The 19,328-nt window shown below is 40.3% G+C and overlaps 2 protein-coding genes and 1 pseudogene across 6 annotated transcripts in view; 1 reads left to right on the top strand and 2 right to left on the bottom strand.

Moving 5' to 3' along the window:
• PIGX (phosphatidylinositol glycan anchor biosynthesis class X) overlaps window positions 1-5,211 on the bottom strand; it is a gene marked incomplete at its 5' end in the record, with an annotated part of 34,813 nt that extends 29,602 nt beyond the window's left edge. Inside the window, 2 exons of the mRNA XM_028101086.2 lie at window positions 2,483-2,546; window positions 5,082-5,211. Coding sequence (XP_027956887.2) covers window positions 2,483-2,546; window positions 5,082-5,211 — 194 coding nt within the window. The remainder of the gene's footprint in view (window positions 1-2,482; window positions 2,547-5,081) is intronic.
• A 279-nt stretch (window positions 5,212-5,490) lies between these two features.
• On the top strand, window positions 5,491-10,605 carry CEP19 (centrosomal protein 19). 5 transcript variants are annotated; one of them, XM_088024949.1, is made up of 4 exons: window positions 5,509-5,598; window positions 5,682-5,813; window positions 8,492-8,632; window positions 9,242-10,605. In XM_088024949.1, exons 2-4 carry the CDS (start codon window positions 5,789-5,791, stop codon window positions 9,601-9,603), a joined length of 528 nt encoding a protein of 175 aa, XP_087881075.1. In that variant the 5' UTR covers window positions 5,509-5,598; window positions 5,682-5,788; the 3' UTR covers window positions 9,604-10,605. The 5 variants fall into 5 exon arrangements, with proteins under 5 accessions (XP_027957002.1, XP_087881075.1, XP_027956999.1 ...); XM_028101198.2 differs by having other exon boundaries at window positions 8,433-8,632; XM_028101201.2 differs by lacking the exon at window positions 5,682-5,813 and having other exon boundaries at window positions 5,491-5,598.
• Window positions 10,606-18,815: 8,210 nt separating this feature from the next.
• LOC114207187 (U2 spliceosomal RNA) lies at window positions 18,816-18,955 on the bottom strand (annotated as a pseudogene).
• Window positions 18,956-19,328: the final 373 nt, after the last annotated feature.

Here is a 19,328-nt window from a genome sequence, read left to right as displayed (position 1 = left end):
TACTGCACTGAACTATAGATCATCACAGAAGGGAGACCCTAAACTCATTCATAATAGTAAGGTCCTTTTATATAATTCCCTTACATATTCTGCACTTCAGTTTCCTCCTACCAATATCTGCTTGACCCTCTCCAGGGTGGAAGTAATTCTTCTTGACCAAGAAGACAGAAATAAGAAAAGCTAACAAATTCTACTTTCTATAATCTGTTAATGTTTCTTCCTCTACCCTAGCAGCAAGACTACACCTACTCTAAACATAACTAAAAAGCCTTTTTAAAAAATGATTACTGGCATTTTTCTGAAGGTCTCCAATAACTGAGATTTCTAGTTTCTGAATCTATTCTTACGGGTTCTGTCACTCTTCATCCTTGGTTTTATGTCCTGGTTTTTACCTTCAGTACTTCTAACTGGACAGCTACTTTTGCTGTCACAATAGCCTCTTCAGGAACTTCTTTCTTCCTCACTGGAGTCACTTATAATTACACTATCAAATTTGCATTATTTAGTATTTCCTATTTCTCTTGAGAATACATCCCAATTTCTCTAAAGACAGAAGCTATAACCTTGGCATGGGTGCTGGGTGGTTCAGTCGGTTGGGCATCAGACTCTGATTTCTGCTCAGGTCACGATCCCAGGGTCCTGGGATGGTGCTCAATGGGAAGTCTGCTTGTGATTCTCTCTCCCTCTGCCTCTCCCCCCGCTTGCACGCATGCTCTCTCTCAAATAAATCTTAAAAAAAAAAGAAGCAGCTATAACCTTGGCATAACTACCCTGACACTGCTTAAAATTTGTCTAAAACTCAGTCAAAAACTCCTTTTAGAAGTGACTTCCCTCCCAAAATCAGTTTTATTACTTTATAGTCAAATCTCCTCTTTCTCTGAAACTGTATTGCCCAACTTCATCATCTATCTCATTGTTTGTAATAAGAGCTAACATTTCCTGGGGATGTACTATGTGATAAGCACTACATTAAAAGACTTCCCATATATTCTCAGATTTAATCCTCGTGAACCTAATGAGGAAATACTATCATTATCTAATTTTACTGGTAAGGTGGCAAAGATTTAAGTAAGCTTGACTAAGGCCGAGAGTTACTAAATAATAGAGCTACACTCTGAGCCCAAATCTGAGTTAAAAAACAAAACAAAACAAACCCCAAGTTTTTTCTACTATACCTCCTAGCCATTCACATGTAGGTTAACTTTAAAGAGAGTGAGAGTGAGATGTCTCAGTTTAAGGTGACTTATAAAATGCAGCAATTTTAAAAAATAAATATATCAGATTTTGTATATCAAATATCAGAATCATTTCAAATTAATTACCTTGAAAAGCTTTAAAGTTTGGGAACTTTTCTTACAGAACAGTTTCTACAACTTTTTATTAGTCTTGTAAATATCTTCAATACTAGCAAATATTCATTTTTGAGAATTTTTTTAAGTGGGAAGCAAAGCAAGGTTTATTGAGCGATAGTAAAGTTTATTGAATGATAGAATACAAAGCTCCCAAAGAGGAAGGGGACCTGAGAGGGTTGCCCGAGAATAATTTCTATTTTGGGAACAGCTTGGTCATTTGGAACCAAGTCTTATAAATCAGAAGCAGTGATTTAGGGTGATATAATATCTTAGTACATGAGAGCATGGCTTTGGAGTATGATAGTCATAAATTTGAGTTAGAGCCCTACCACCCTAACTTCTACTAAATTATTTAAATTCTCTGAACCCTACTTCTCTCAACTGAAAAGGAAAAAGGGAATCACTTTTTGGCCTTCTGGCTAAGATCAAATGAAAAACAAGAAAGGTATCGTCTATCTCACAACCATTGTGAAGATTAAGTAAATCTGGCTATATGTATGTTATATATATTAAAAATACACATGCGGGCACCTGGGTGGCTCAGTCGGTTAAGTGCCTGCCTTCAGCTCAGGTCATGATCCTGGGGTCCTGGGATCGAGTCCCACATTGGGCTCCCTGCTCAGCAGGGAGTCTGTTTCTCCCTCTGCCCCCCCAACTCCCGCCACTCGTGCTCATGCGCACACTCTCTCAAAAATAAATAAAATCTTTAAAAAAATACACACGCATGGTAAATAATACACAATTGTTTTCTCCTCTTCTCTACTGTTATTTATTTTTAATAATTTATTTGACAGAGAGAGAGAGTGTGTGTGCAAGCAGGGAGAGTGGCAAGCAGAGGGAGAAGCAGACTCCTGGCTGAGTAGGGAGCCCGATACAGGACTCCATCCCAGGACCCTGAGATCATGACCTGAGCCAAAGGCAGACACTTAACCTACTGAGCCACCCAGGCACCCCTCTACTGTTATTTTGATCATTATTTCAAACTGTGTACCACAGATGATAAATCTGTCACTTATAACTTGTAAGAAAGTAAGAGATTTTCAGTTTATCCATTTTCCAGCTATTGATTTTTTGCTCTAAATTATACGAAACAGTATTTTGACATAAGTAAAAGTCAGTGGGCAACTTACCTATGGAAACCATCTTTCAAAACTTCTTGCCTCAAAATAATTTCTGAACAAGTGGCCCTTATGCCTATAAGAACCAGAAGATTTCTTAAAATAAAATAAGCACTCAATGAAAGAATATTTAAATAATTAGAAAATTGTTTGAATAGGCTTTACTTGCCTGGAAAATCTAACCAACCTATAAACAAAACAAAAGCTTTTAAAACTTAAACAATTTGAGCTATCTAAAAAGCTACTTCTAATATAGCTTAGGCATTAAGAACATTGACTTTGGAGTTAAACTGCCTAGTTTCAAATCTGAGTCTGTCCCTTAAAGCTACGTGACTTTGGACAAGATAGTTTATCTCTCTGTTATCTGTCATGAGAATTTAATAAGAAGCACGTAGAACAGGGCTTACCACATAGTAAGAGCTCTATGTAAGTGTTTGTCATTAATACTGTTTTATTCAGATGATCCCAGGACACCAAAAGGAACAGAATGGCTAAAGAGCCAGGAAAACTCAAGTTTTAATCCTGGTTCACTGAAACCATGTTTCAGATACATACTGCCAACTTTTGTATTCTACCACCCACACCTACAAAACTGAGAAGATGGTACATTTATACCTTGTGGAGCTGTTGGGAAGGTTTAAAACAGAAACAAAAACCTGAGGCTTGTGAAAGATTCAAAGGGTTCCTTTATAAACTTAGAATAACCCCAAATCGCACTGTACTGACACAATGCAGAAGTCAGATATTAAAACTATTACTCGATGTCAGCATCATAAAATTAAAAATTCAGGGGCACCTGGGTGGCTCAGTCAGTTAAACATGTAACTCTCGATTTTGGATCAGGTCATGATCTCAGGCTCTGTGCTGGGTGTGGAGCCTGCCTAAGATTTTCTCTAACTAAAAAATAAATAAATAAATAAATAATTCAGTTACTGATGACCATCAACTCTGCCAGGTATCTTGCTATGGACCTTTACTCCATTTTCAAAAGCTGGAAGTGCATGGAAAGAACATTAGAGCAAACACAAAGAAAACCATATATTACTGTGTATTGCTAAGTCTATTAGATTTATTCCTGAAAAGATGCATGAAAAAATATGAAAATGAAAACATTGAAATATACAAGGGAAGGAAAAAAGTATGGAAAAATAATATTTATTAAGTGATATCCATATGACAAACCCTCTACTTGGGGCTTTCACATGTTCTAACTTTCACAACCTAGCAAAATAGGCAGGCAAAATTACTGCCATTTGCACACAGGAGGAAACTCTGATTAATAAACACTTCTAACTGGTTCTAGGCCATACCACTAAGTAAGTTACTGATTAGAAGCAAGATTTGCCAGAGTTTTAAAGCCCAAGGTATTTCCACTTTCCTATCTATTATAAAAAAATCCTTATTTGCTTCAGAGAAGCATATATAATCATTTCCAAAAAACAACTTCGAGTATCTTTTTTTACAAATCTAGATGTTTCATTATGTTTAATTTTAATAAGGGTGGAGAATAAGGATTTATATCTACCTATGAGTTAAATTAGGAAAAAAAGGTCAGATTAATAGGCTTAAATTCTATTGGGATATACACTACAGAATCACATTCATCTTGGGATGGTAGAAATTAATTTACAAACAGTATAGCAAATAGATTGTTTATGATTTTTAAAACAAAAATACCATTTTCAAAATGAATGTTGCATCTGAATGACCTTCAAGGTTCTTCCTCTTAAATATTACTTTGATTACTGTGGCCTGAACTGGCTCTGGAAATTGACCTCTTTTTAATCATAAAATACCAGGGCTGGAAGAGTCTTTAGAGATCACCAAATCCAGTTGTTTAAAAATTCATTTTGGCTTAATACTTCAAATAAATTTGGAAACCTAATATGTGAAGACACAAAAGCTGTGACTGACATAGCCTAATATCCTCACTTTACAGATGGAGGAACTTACCTAATTTGTACTGACTTTCCTTATTGTAATTACTACGGCACTTCCCCACTACTCTGCAAGCTCCACGAGGGTTGGGGCCGTATTTAGCTCAGCGCTGGATCCACAGCACCTAGCACAGCACTGCGGCCCATCAACTTGGGCCCAAAGAAATGAATCAACTCGCTTGCCCAGCCGGTAGTCATAAGAGAAGCTCCAGCCCAATCCAGTCTATTACAAAAAGTTTGTAAAGCAAAACTAGTTGTCCTCCCCTTCCCACGCCATTATCCCGTCAGTCTCTCTATTCTGGACTGGGATTCTCACACCCCACACCCCACAGGGCACTGGGGCCTTGCTGGTCCCGTCGGGGGTCCCAAGCTTCATGCATCTCAAGACACTTGACCGCCGTACTTCACTCACGGTATTTTAGTAATAGTACGGCCAATACTACCTCTGAACGACAAAGCCAGACTCTCCAGAGACCCAAGAGAAGCCTCTGAGCAGTGCCTGTAGGGTGGGAAGGGTGGGAAGCACGTGGCCTCTGCTTTTAACCTCCCCCAGGTCACCCAGCAGGTTCTACGTCCACGCACCGAGGTCCGGAGAAGTACCAAACCTTGCAAAGCTCGGACAACGGAAAAGTCCGGACTGCCCCCCGCCCTCGCAGCCCCGCCCCTCCCTTTACCAGCGTAGTTGGGGGCGGCGGCGAAGTCCGTGCCTGGTGTGCTGGTAAGTCCAGCCGCCTCCCAGAGGAGCAGCCAGGCCACCGCCCGGACGCCCACGGCCCTGGCAGCCAGGACGCTGGAGAACGCGCCCTACAGAGGAGCGCGCTGGGACGAAATGCGAACTGAGGAGACTGCGCACGCCTATGCCGCTCGTAGAGCGTGCTGCCACGGAGTTAGTGACCTTGACAGAAGACAGTACGTGGGCCTGCAGTCCGGCCGTTCCCCGGCTCCCCGCAGCTCTAGTAACCCCGAAGCTTCCGGCGTTCCGGGAGGTGTTAACCCTAGCCGCCTCATTGGCTCCCTCGCCGCCCCGCCCCTCGCCGTCGGTCAGGGGCGGGGCGAGGAGCGGCGCACGCGCCGTGACGTACGCCAGGGCTGTTGCTGTGGGAACGACTCCGTGGGCTCCGGTCGGGACCTGGATCACCCGCGCAGTCTTGCGAGCTGTATTGGGGAGCTCCGTCTCCACCTCCACTTCAGGTACTTGCGGATACGCCCCTCCTGCGGGGAAATTCACCCTACAGCCAAGTCTGCGGGTTTATGGCTGTCTCCTCTTCCTACAGCGGCAGGCTCCGCCCGGCCTCAAAGTCGAATTAAGTGCTCCTCTGTGCACTACAGTTGGGTGGAAACAAACCTCTCACGGCTGTTTTAAGACCTTCCCCTGCAGAGGATGCACTTTCTGTATTTCTCTAAGGGTAAGAAAGTCAGTCTTGCAGTAGCGGGGACGTGAGTTAGGGAGAGGATCGTCTCTCTGTTGCCAAAATCCGTACTTTTAGGTGCTGTGGGGGATGTTTAGCAAGATTATGGCAGTCACTGATTCCTGGGGAGAAAAGTATTAATTCCTAGAAGGAAGAGTTAGGTCAGTGTATCGTCTGTCTTCATGAATTAAATTGAATCTGTAAGTAGGCCCAGGTGCAGATTGAAGGTAGGACCGGTGTCTGCAAGAGGAAAGATGTCAGACCGTACTATCGAAAACCGAAAATAGCAGTATAAGCATGAAACTAAGAAATATGGAGACAAATTTTGGAAGAAACACTTAAAAGAATTGAAACTGGTTGCCTATGAAGAGAGGAAAGGCAGAGGACAACAGTTTTTTGTTATAATCCTCAGAATTATTTTACATTTTAAACAATATAAACATTACTACAAATAAAAGTTAAAATTTTTTAAAGATTTTATTTATTTATTTGACAGAGAGAGACAGCGAGAGAGGGAACACAAGCAGGAGTGGGAGAGGGAGAAGCAGGTTTCCTGCCGGGCAGGGAGCCGGATGCAGGGCTCGATCCCAGGACTCTGGGATCATTACCTGAGCGGAGGCAGACACTTAACCGACTGAGCCACCCAGGCGCCCCTAAAAGTTAAATTTTAAAAAGGCTCTGTAGTCAAAAAAGCGACATTGTTATCAATTGCATACATCAGTCATGAATACAGCCATTTATTTGCTTGAGTGCGTGGAATTTATACTGTGCTCAGTAGGCTCTCCTAGAAAGCTTACTAACAGACTAGATTTTAAGGACGTGAACTGGGAGTAGTATTTGTAGAAGGGGGTGGGGTGGGATCGTTTGCATCAGATCAGAGCACAGTAATTTGAAAAGGCAGTTCTTTATGATTAATTTTTTTCTTTCTCTTTCTTTCTTTCTTTCTTTCTTTTTTTCAAGATTTCATCCATTTATTTGACAGAGAGAAAGCACAAGTAGGCAGAGAGGCAGGCAGAGGGAGAAAGAGAAGCAGGCTCCCCGCTGAGCAGGGAGCCTGATTCAGGGCTGGATCCCAGAACCCTGGGCTCATGACCTGAGTGGAAGGCAGACGCTTAACCGACTGAGCCACCCAGGCGACCCTCTGATTAATTTCTTAAGAGTAAAAATTCTGACTTCCAACAATAAAGAGTGAATAGTATAGGTAATGGTATATCCATAGGACAAAACACTTGAAAGTCATAGAAATGTGCATTTTAGTAAAGCATCTAAGGACAAAATCACATAAGTTGTTAAATTTACAAGGCAGGAAATAGATGTATAATATAAAAAATACTATACTAAAACTATATGTGTAGAAAAAAAAGAAAGAATCAAGGGTAATCATTTTATATAGTTCCTCCTCCTCTTTCCCCATGCTACCCCCAGTCTTCTCCAAAGTACTATGTTCCTATGGTGATTCTCTAGCAGAATAAAGTTTATAAAGGTATCATCACCCTCTGCTGCTTTACCTCTGGGTTCCTTGACATTTGCAAATCTTCCTGAGAATATCATAGTCCTATCTAAAGCAATCCCTATAATTAAGTGTATTTTGGCATTAGGCACCAGGAAGAGGGAATAGAAAGTATTAACTGTAAAATAGCTGTGTTTCTTGTAACTGAGAAAACATAGACAAATAAGTTGAAAGAAAAAACATGTAAACTTTATTGCCTTGTATATGTAGAGTTTGAATCTGTACCGGGTCTGCATTTTTTATCAGACTTGTAGACTATAAACACTTAAAGAATATACAGGGGCTGTATCTTATATTAGTACATTAAATTAAAATTTTTTAAAGATTATATTTATTTATTTATTAGAGAGAGAGCGAGTGCGTGTGCAAGTGAGGGGAGGGGCAAAGGGAGAGGGAGAGAAGCAGACTCCTTGCTGAGTGCAGAGCCCAGTGTGGGGCTCGGGCTTACCCTGAGATCATGACCTGAGCCGAACCAAGAGTTGGCCCCTCAACTGACTGAGCCACCCAGGCACCCCTAATACATTAAACAAGTATGTATGGTATTTTGCTGAGGTATTCTGTTGAACAATGGATATGTTCCCTGCCCTCCTGCAGCATATAGAATAGAAGGGAAGATAAATGATTCAATAAGTAATCATAAAAAACCTGATGAGTAAAATGATTGGGAATGTGCAGAGGAGACAGACGTGGGCTGGTGAACCACTCAGAACATAATGTTTAAGGTTAAAAAATCATAGTATCTTGCCATAGAGGGTACGTGTACATACTTGTTTAATTGGTAAATTAAAAAGATCCTCTAAGTTGATTCTTGGGCTGACTTAGGGGTTCATATACATATCTTTGGTTAAGAGTGCAGTACACTGAGAGGTCCAGACTGAACTGCATTTCCAGGCTCATGTGTGAACAAATCTACACGCCTCAATGAACCAGGGATGCAACAACTAAGGATAACCCCAGGGCCAAACTGAACTTTCAGGGTAGGTCTCAAAGTATTGAAATTGACAGGCTGAGCATGCAACTCTAGAACTGGACTAGAGCCAGATCTGCTGGGGAGGAGGGGTACTGGGGAGTGTGATTTATCCAACACATATTTTTTTCCCCTTTAGCAGGAAGTCATTATGTGACTAACACATTTTCATCAGATTTCCTCTGATTTACCCTGAAGTGTATGTAAGAATGATGTGCACTGCCAAGAAATGTGGAATTAGGTTCCAGCCTCCAGCTATTATCTTAATCTATGAGAATGAAATGAAGGGGAAAAGTCGCCAACGCATCATGCCAGTCCGAAACTTTTCGAAGTTTTCAGGTACCTCATGCTTTATCTTGCCTCCTATCTTAAATGTTCTCTAAATCACTTAATAAGAATGATTTCAGACTCATAACAGAGTGGCATGGCCTTCAGAGTTAGACAGTCCTAGGTTCAAATCATGACTATCAGGGTAGATAGGTGAGCCCCAGCTAAATTACTTATTGTCAGTGAGCTTCAATTTCCTGATCTGTAAATGGAAATTGATAATCCCACCCTTTCCGAATTGTAATATGGGTTAAATGAGATAGCATTATTCAATCATACTGAATCCCTTCTCTCCTCCAAATGTGTTTTTTATTTGTAATCTTGATTTTTTCTTAGTACCAGTACTAATATCTAAAACTAATAAATCCTTTTCATCTCGGATGTTTTCTCCAGTTGCAAGTGTTTAACATCTCCTCAAAGTGATTTTAAGTTAAGGAAATAAAAAATGCATCCCTCCTTCCCCCACCACACTCAAAGCTCGATATAAAGGAATAATAGTTCTGCAAAATAATTAATTCTGAAAAAGCCACTTAGCTACTTGGCTCTCATAGCAGATAATGCTTTCAGTAGTTTGCAGTGTATCTGTTGTGTGTGGTATATAGTTTCATTTTTCTCTCCTAGATTGCAACAGAGCTGCTGAACAATTAAAGAATAATCCACGACACAAGAATTACCTGGAACAAGTGTCCCTGAGGCAGCTAGAGAAGTTATTCAGTTTTTTACGAGGTTACTTGTGGGGGCAGAGTTTGGCAGAAACAATGGAACAAATTCAACGGGAAACAACAATTGATCCTGAGGAAGACCTGAACAAACTAGATGATAAGGAACTTGCTAAGAGAAAGAGCATCATGGATGAACTTTTTGAGAAAAATCAAAAGAAGAAGGATGATCCAAATTTCATTTATGACATCGAAGTTGAGTTCCCACAGGATGAACAACTGCAGTCTTGTGGCTGGGACACAGAGTCAGCTGACGAGTTCTGATATCAAAAACTCAAAGAATTGATTGGGCTAGCAGAAAATCCATGTCTATACAAAGGATGTATGAACATGGTTCTAGAAAAATCTGTAAAGAACACTAAATGTACATGTTGGGTCAAGTTTGGATTGACCAGGTTACTTTTCAAAACCAGGACATGTAGAGTATCTACTATGTAGATGCATGAGGAAGATACGAAAACCAGAATATAGGAGTCTGCCTTTAAGGAGCTTACAATCTAATTGGAAGATAATTCAAAAGCTTGTGAAAAGCTAATTAACAGAATTAGGCAGCAAAAAGATTAGAGCCAGATGCTTGATAAAAGTTAAAGAGGGTCAGAGCCTAGATGACCATAGGGTTAGAATAGTCAGGGAAGACTTTGTCCTTTAGTAGAGAGATGGGACTTTGCCTGACCCTCAAAATGGTAGTGTTTGGAAAGAAGTTTATATAGAATTCCAGATGAGAGAAGCTGGGAGAAGAAAGGGGTGGGGGAATGGGTAGTGGTATAGAGATAGGGATTAGAACATTTTATTTGAGGGACAGTAAGCATATTATAGTTTGGTAAGATTGGAAGGCGTGTATGGTTACCAGGGCATTTTGTCTTTAACTCTGGAGTATATGTATATATATGTATTTTAACTCCGGAGTAGGAGAGTAGCCCTGCAGAATGCCCTGCAGCTGCAAGTGGATGTCATTTGATGGACAGCAGGGGAATTCTGCAGCTCCAGGAATCAGGAAACCTGTACTAAAGATATTCTGAAATTCTGAAGCTCTTCCCATAAATAAGGAGGTTTGTTTGTAAAATGGGAAATCTAGCCATAATGAATGAATAATAGGCATCGCCAGTTTAGGCCTATTCATGAGTTTGGATCTACAAAGAGAAGATCTTTGTTGAGCCAGGTTATATGTGTACAGATACATCTTCTTATTAGAATATTAATTGGCAGATATTCTATGTTTTCTGTAAGGAAATTAATACTAAATAAAACTGTAAAAATTATTCAGTCTTTCTACCTCTCCATCCCTACTCTCTTTACCATTAAAAGCCCCATGAAAGGGATCATTCTTTTTTTTTTTTTTACAAAAAATTACAAATTTACTCACATAACATATTCTAACACGTATCAAAGTTTCAAGCAGGTCCTTTTGAATCTCGAATAAAAAATTACAACATTCAGCATTAATTAAAAATAAGAGAAGGGTGATGGTGGTCATTTATGGGTTTTAGTCTAAAATGAAAATGCAGAGAACATTTATTTTGGTGGATCTGTGTTGATGCCATATTTCTCCTTGAGAAGCTTCAACTGCTCTTCCTTCTTTTTTGTGTCCATCTTCTGAAATGCCCTGTTGGCGTTATAGTACAAAACCACCAGGTATCTGTTACAAACATTGAATCCTTAAAGGTGATCACATGCGTTCTTGGCATCAAAGATGTCTTCATAGACCACAAAAGCTGTTCCTCTAGTTTCGGGTGTGTTCCCCGTTCACCATCTTGGCCGCTTGCATTGCCATCTCGGTGGGCTGATAAGGTTACGGCAGCAAACACCGGAATTCCCCCAGACACCTCCGGAGCTCGCTCTACTGGACCGCAACACCGTGTCAAGGCCAGGACATCAACCAAAGGGATCATTCTTATAGTAGTATCACCAGGGCTTACAGTGGTCATGTGTCATATGTACATTTGCCAAAGGTAGCAAAAAAATTTTCAGAATCAGAGATTCTTCTGTATCTACATAGTATTCCATTGCACAGATGTAGATGGTATGTTTTAAAAGTTGACCTTAGGTTGTTTTTCCTTTTACTATTACAAACAGTGTGACAGCAAATAACCTTGTACATTCTCTGTTTTACACATTTGTAAAACTATAAGTTATGCCAAGAAGGGAATTGCTGGGTATGTCTATTCTAAATTTTAATAGATATTGCTAACTTGTCCTCCAAAGAAGTTCATTCATCCATTCATTCATGAACACCTATTACATGCTGAGCCTGTGTTATTCTGGAGTCTGGGTATGTAGCAGTATATACAACAAAGTCCTTGCCTTTACAAGGTTTACAATCTAGTGGGAGAGGACAGACAATAAACATAAATACATAGAATAATGTCACATGATAAGTGCTTGGAATTAAAAACATGGTAAAAAGAGAATAATGGAGGGGTTGGAAGCGACTTTTTTTGACAGCAATCAGAGAATGCCTCACTGTAGAGGTGGGACATTTGAGTAAAGACTCGAAGGAGGTAAGGAAAAAGCGATATGCATTTCATGAGTAGTAGAGAAAGGTAGCGGTGTGGGCCCCCAGGGCTGGAGTGTGCTTGGCTTACTTGAGGAGGAGCAAGGCCATAGATGTGGCTAATATAGATTGAGCAAGAGAAAAATGGTAGGAGATGAAGGTGGAATATATTTTACCAATGCATAGTACTCCCATGAAGGTTGTACCAACTTTATAAACTGTCAGCAGTACATGAGGGTACCTGTTTTCCCCACATGCTCATCAACAGACACTGTTCTCAAACTTGTTGATCTTTGCCAATTTTATAATTTAAAAATGGTATCTTGTATTAATTTGAATTTCTTTTGAGTGCAATTGAGCATTTTCATACACTTAAGAACAATTTTTTTATGATATCACATCATTTGCTCATTTTTCTATTGTGTTACTGGTCTTTTTCTTACTGAGTTGTAAAAAGTTCTTTTTTGGGGCACTTGGGTGGCTCAGTCGGTTAAGTGTCTGCCTTCAGCTCAGGTCATGATCCTGAGGTCCTGAGATCGAGCCCCACAGTGGGCTCCCTGCTCAGCAGGGAGTCTGCTTCTGCCTCTCCCTCTGCTTGCCACTTCCCCTGCTTGTACTCTCTCTGTCAAATAAATAAAATCTTAAAAAAAAAAAGTTCTTTATTAAGGAAAATAGTCCTTGGTCTGTGATATGAGTTGCAGATATTTCCACATTTGTCATTTGTGTTTTGACTTTGTTTATGATATTTTTTCCATGCAGATTTTTTTTCAAGTCAAATTTATCAATATTTTTCTCTGTGCTTCTGCATTTTTGTCATATTTAGAGAGACATTCCTCACCCCAAGCTTTTTTTTTTAATCCCATGATTTTTTTCTACACAGGAATTTATTTTGGTACAAAATACAAGATGTAAATCCCAACTTTACTTTTTCCCAGATGCACATCGAACTGTCCCAACACTACTATATACTGAATTACCTATATTTCCCTCAATGATTTGAAGTGCATGCTTTATCATATACAAGTTCCCATATGTATCAAAATAGCTATCTTGATTATGTTAATGTCATCTGTAGCACACTTTCCAATCTGTGTTTTTTGATGTTTATTGAACACATCTTCTGTTCACTAAATGAAGAGCTACAGTAAGATACAAAATGAGCCATAACTTTTGCCTTTGAGATATTAACATAGTTTTGCAAAACAAGAAAACTAGCATATATGAGCTAGAGGTACTGACTAAAGCAGGAGGGGGAGATCATGTGAGCTGAGCAGTTTTTTTTTTCTTATGTATCTTATCTAAACCAAATTCTGCTGAGCTCTTTCAAATTTTTTCCATTATAAAATGAATACATAGTCAACACCCATTATCTTAAAATTTAGACGGATACCAGAGTGTAAAAGTAAAAGGGGAAAATTCTCTCCTCAACTTCACTCAATTCCAACTCTGCAGAGAATTTGGCTTCCCTAGAGGGCTCTTGATCCCATCTTCTCTTGTGACCTTCCCTCACCAATATTCTTTCTCTCTCTCTCTGCCTCTTTCTCATTTTCAGCTTCATTCCCTTCTGGCTCATTCTCTACAGTCTGTAAACATGCATAAGACCTTGCCATATTAAAACAAGAAAACATCTCTTTGTCTTTCTTTACCTAATACCATATCTAACCAAATTATAGCTCATCTAGTTGTTAGATAAATCTAACCCTTTCCTACTCCTGCACCTTTTAGAGCAGATCTGGCTCTAGTCTGATTCTAGACTAGACTAGACTAGACTAGACATGCTCAGCCTGTGAAACTCAATACTTTGAGACCTGCCCTTAAAGTTCAGTTTGGCCCTGGGTTATTCTCAGTCTGTTGGATCCCTAAGAATCTCTGGTTCATTGAGAGGCATAGGTTTGTTCACATGTAAGCCTGGAAATACAATTCAGTTTGGATCTCTTAGTGTACTTAATGTACTGTAGTCTTCACAAAGATTGTGTATAAATCCCTGGGTCAGCATAAGAATTGAGTACCAATTCAACAAGTGTGTAATCAAATACCCTGTATATCAAGGTACTGTGAGTGGTCACCTTAAACATTATGTCCTGAGAGGTTCAGATCTGCTCCCTTGCACTTTTGCAATTATTTTACTCAGGTTTTTTTTGTAATTATTTCATCATCTATCTAATATTTTGACAAAAGCTGTAGATGAAAATTGAGGAAAGATCATTGGATTTGGCAACTAGGTCGCTGTTGATATTCAAGAATGAAGATTAAAGGGAGTGATTGGATAGAAATTGCAGGATAGGCATGCCTGGGTGGCTCAGTCAGTTAAGCGTCTGCCTTCAGCTCAGGTCATGATCCCAGGGTCCTGGGATCAAGCCCCGCATTGGGCTCCCTGCTTAGCGAGGAGCCTGCTTCTCCCTCTGCCTGCCGCTCCCCCTGCTTGTGCTCTCTCTCTCTCTCTGAGAAATAAATAAATAAAATCTTAAAAAAAAAAAAGAAAAAGAAATTGCAGGATATTACGAAGGAAACATAGGATCATAGACCTAAATGAGAAAGCTAAAACTGAAAAAAAAAAAAAAAAGCTAAAACTATATAGCTTTTAGAAGAAAAGGAGAAAATCTTTATGACCTCGGTGTCTCACTTCAGGCTGTTATAACAAAATACCATAAACTGGGTGGCTTGTAAACAAAAATTTATTCTTCATAGTTCTGGTGACTGGAAGTCCAAGATCAGGGTACCAGCCTGATTGGTTTCTGGTAGGGACCTCTTCCATGTTGCAAGCTACCCACTTGCAGAGCATAGCAAGCCAGCTCTTTCATGACTCATTTTGAGGGCACTAATCCCATTCATGAGAGCTCCACCCCTATGACTCCCTCTAAGTCTAATTACCTCCCAAAGGCCCTACCTTATCATACAATCACTTTGGGGCTTAGGGCTTCAGCATATGAATTTTGGGAGGACATAAATATTCAGTACATAGGGGCACCTGGGTGGCTCAGTCGGTTAAGCGTCTGCCTTCGGCTCAGGTCATGATCCCAGGGTCCTGGGATCGAGCCCCACATTGGGCTCCCTGCTCAGCAGGAAGCCTGCTTCTCCCTCTCCCGCTCCCCCTGCTTGTGTTCCCTCTCTCTCTGTCAAATAAATAAATAAATAAAATCTAAAAACAAAAACATTCAGTGCATAACACTAGGTTTAGGCAAAGAGATCTTTGAATTGACACCAAAAACCTGATTTATAAAAGGAAAAAATGTATATATTGGACTTCCTTAAAATTTAGAAACTTTGTACTCTGAAGACAACGTTGAGAACATAAAACAGACTGAAAGAAAATATCCACAGATTATAGCTGAAAAAGCACTTGTATCCAGCACATAAAGAGAACTCTTACAATTTGGGGTGCCTGGCTGGCTCAGTCAGTGGAGTATTCAACTCTTGATCTCAGGGTAGAGATTACTTAAAAATAAAATCTTCTGGGGCACCTGGGTGGCTCAGTGGTTAAGCATCTGCCTTCGGCTCAGGTCATGATCCCAGGGTCCTAGGATCGAGCCCCGAATTGGGCTCCCTGCTCAAAGGGAAGCCTGCTTCTCCCTCTCCCACTCCCCCTGCTTGTGTTCCCCCTCTCGCTGGCTGTCTCTCTCTCTGTCAAATAAATAAATAAAATCTTTTAAAAAAATAAAAATTTTTAAAATTTTATTTATTTATTTGAGTGAGAGAGAGAGATTGAGAGAATGAGTGGGAAGAGGGGCAGAGGGAGAAGCAGACTCCCCACTGAGTAGGGAGTGCGATGTGAGACCCGATCCCAGGACCCCGGGATCATGACCTGAGCCAAAGTCAGACACTTAACCAACTGAACAACCCAGGGGCCCTAAAAATAATATCTTAAAAAAAAAAAACTCTTACAACTCAATAATAAAAGAAAGAACCCAGTTTAAAAATGAACAAAAGATGGATGCCTGCGTGGCTCTGTTGGTTAAGCGTCCAACTCAATAAGTAAATAAAATCTTTTAAAAAAAGTGAACAAAAGGCTTACATAGACATTTCACCAAAGAAGATATGCAAATCGTTCATAAGCACTTGAAAAGATGTTCAATATCATCAGCCATTAAAGAAATGCAAATTAATAGGGGCAACTGGCTGGCTCAGTCGGTAAAGCATAGGACTCTTGATCTCAGGGCTGTGAGTTCAAGCCCCACACTGGGTATGGAGGCTACTCAAAAAAAAAAAAAAAAAGCAAATTAAAACTATAATGAGATAGTACTTCACACCCATTAGAATGTCTATAATAAAAAAAGATGATTACAAATGTTAGTGAGGATATAGACAAATTGGAACATTGTTGGTGGGAACATAAAATGACTGAGCCATTTCAGAAAACAGTTTGGCGGTTTCTTAAAAAAGTTACGCATAAACTGGGGCGCCTGGGTGGCTCAGTCAGTTAAGCATCTGCCTTTGGCTCAGGTCATGATCTCGGGGTCCTGGGATCAGCCCTGCATCTGGGCTCCCTGCTCAGCAGGGAGTCTGCTTCTCCCTCTGCCTCTGCCTCTCCCCCCGCTCCTGCCCCCACTCGTGCTCTCTCTCTCTCTCAAATGGATAATGGATAAGTGAAATCTTAAAAAAAAAAAAAGTTACACGTAAACTTACTATACTACCCAGCAGTTCCACCCCTGGAATCTGTGCAAGAGAAATAAAGACATATGTCCACCCATTATGAATGTTCATAACAGCCTCAAAAGGGAAACACTTCAATTATCCATCAGTTGGCAAGGGGAGAAACAAAAGCGTAATATCTACATGATAGAATAGCATTCAGCAATAAAACATTATGTTAAATGAAAGAAGCCAGACACAAAAAACTACATATCATATGATCCATTTATATGAAAAAGCCAAAAAGGCAACTCTGTAGAGACGGAAAGCAGACTAGCAGCTCCTGCGGCTGGGGCTGAGGGATGGGAATTCACTGCACATGGGTCAGTGGGTGATGGGGGTGATGGAAACACTCTAAAACCAGATTTCGTGATGTTTGCACAATTCTTTTTTTTAAGATTATTTATTTATTTATTTATTTGACAGAGAGAGACACAGTGAGAGAGGGAACACAAGCAGGGGGAGTGGGAGAGGGAGAAGCAGGGCCCCCGCGGAGCAGGGAGCCGGATGTGGGGCTCGATCCCAGGACCCTGGGATCATGACCTGAGCCGAAGGCAGATGCTTAACGACTGAGCCACCCAGGCACCCCTGTTTGCACAATTCTGTAAATTCACTAAAAATATTTGATCTCTGCACTTAAAAACAGGCGAATTTTGTGGTGTATATATATTTAGGTATGTGTGGTTTACCTCAATAAAGCTATTAAAAAATAGGGGGGCACCTGGGTGGCTCAGTTGGTTAAGCATCTGATTCTTGGTTTTGGCTCAGATCATGATCTCAGGGTTGTGAGATCAAGCCCCCTCCCCTGCCTTGGGCTCCTCGCTCAGCGTTCAGTGTGAAGTCTACAGAAGATTCTTTCCCTTCCTCACCCTCCCCCTCTGCTCCTCCCCAACTAGTGCTCACTCTCTCTCTCTAAAATAAATACAGAAATAAAATCTTTAAAAAAGAGAGGAAACAGAATAGAATTAATGTCATCAGATCATTTTTTCTAAGAATGAACAAGAGGGTTAAAGATACGTTTAAAACTTCTCTAAACACACGTAAGAGATGGAAATTGAAAAAGACTGGAGAAGGGGTGGAATAAAGGCATTCATTTGATAGACAATTCTTGAGTACTTACTCTGTGGAAGCTCTCTAGGAGGTCTGAAAAGGACATCTGGCTTTAAAAGAGATGGAAGAGCCAGAAGACTGATATGGACCAGTTAGGATGGCAGGAGCAAGTTGCAGTTTATGATTTAGGTCTTCTTAATGAACCTGGCAGAGCCATCTATCTAATTATAGTAAGGAGGAGCTAGAGGAGAGAGTGAGGAAGTGGGGTGAAAATGAGAGGTGAGCAGAAGAACTTTTGTTAAGATGGAAGGGTAATGTTGGATGTGTTTGACATAGATGGAGAAAGTAGAATGTGGGGGTTGAACGAAAATCTACAATCTAGGAGTTATAAGCTAAAAAGGATGCCTCCCATCCTTACCTCCTCTCCCCTAAAAACAAGCAAAATTACTTCTGGTGGTCAAATTTGTAAGAGTGTTGATGAGTGAATTAACAACCACCTTCAAGCTCAAAAATTTTAGCTTTTATGGCTATAAAAGTCCTTGCCTCAATGGTTCACCATTTCACGCTATAGCAGATACTGTGGATTACCTACCCAATATCCTTTTCCCCTTCTTCATTGCCTGCAGAGACCCAATATTATTTGTTTATGTATAACTGCTCCCACATAAGTCACAGATCCAGAGGCAAATTTTGATAGGTCTCAATAAATCCCAGTGGTCCCATTTCTTTGTCTATGATTGGCTTAGAGATGGGCGTGTTACTCAGTAATAGCCAATGACATTGTAGAGGATCTACAAGGACTTGTGGAAAAGGTGTTCTCTGTTGGAGAAAAGAAAAGCCCCTCTAGTTCTCTGGACATGGTTGTATCTGGATGTGACACCTGGAAATACTGTTGGCAGCTTGAGGATAACACTAATCATTTAATGAGAGCAGATCAGAGAGAATCACAGAAAGATGGAGCCAGAACCCTAGCATATAACACCTGGAGTTATGGACTCTTGTGAAATTACCTTTTGGAGGAGCAACGGCTCAAATGTTGAAAGGTCTTGGGAACACTGACGAGAGGCAGAGAGCAGAAGAAAATCAGCCAGATCCTAAAAGCATTGGGTAGGTATAAAATGCTTACTATGGTTTGGGACAACAGCATCAATAATTTAAAGAAGAAAATGTAAAAGGACAGAATTAATAGTGGATGTGTAGAAAAAGGAAGAGAAAAAGTATGGAGGAAAAAAGGGATAAAAGATTAGGTGTTTTTTTTTTTTAAGTCAGAAAAAGTTCTTGTTCTACCAGAAGCAAACAAACAAAAAAATGGTAATACATGTTCAGAAAAAGTTCTTGTTCTACCAGAAGCAAACAAAAAAATGGTAATACATGTTCAAAGAATGAATGCTCCTTGTTCCTTTTTTTTTTCTACACTTGATCTTAGCCAAAAGGCCCAGAAGCAATTTTTTTTTCTTCAGATTTTATTTGTCAGAGAGAGAGAGAGTGCACAAGCAGGGGAGCGGCAGGCAGAGGGAGAAGCAGGCTCCCCACTGAGCAGGGAGCCCGATGCGGGACTCAATCCCAGGACCCTGGGATCATTACCTAAGCCGAAGGCAGACGCTTAATCTGCTGAGCCACCCAGACACCCCAATGCTCCTTGTTCCTAACCTAAATATGGACACCCTACTGTATGATTAGGGGTGTAGGAGCCTTTGAGTTTCTGGTAAGAACTCTTAGATTAGCAAATTCCATTAGGACTGCCTTCTTGACGTTAACCATATGCTTCAATACTTAAAAGGAAATTTTAACCAGAGCCAAGCATCTGTCATCACTACTG

The sequence above is a fragment of the Eumetopias jubatus genome, unplaced genomic scaffold (assembly GCF_037043125.1).
Source record: "Eumetopias jubatus isolate StellerSeaLion01/CBP00866 unplaced genomic scaffold, mEumJub1_p1.0 scaffold_1, whole genome shotgun sequence".
Taxonomy (NCBI): domain Eukaryota; kingdom Metazoa; phylum Chordata; class Mammalia; order Carnivora; family Otariidae; genus Eumetopias; species Eumetopias jubatus.
Note: the sequence above shows the minus strand (reverse complement) of the source record. Positions and strands in the feature narration are given on the sequence as shown.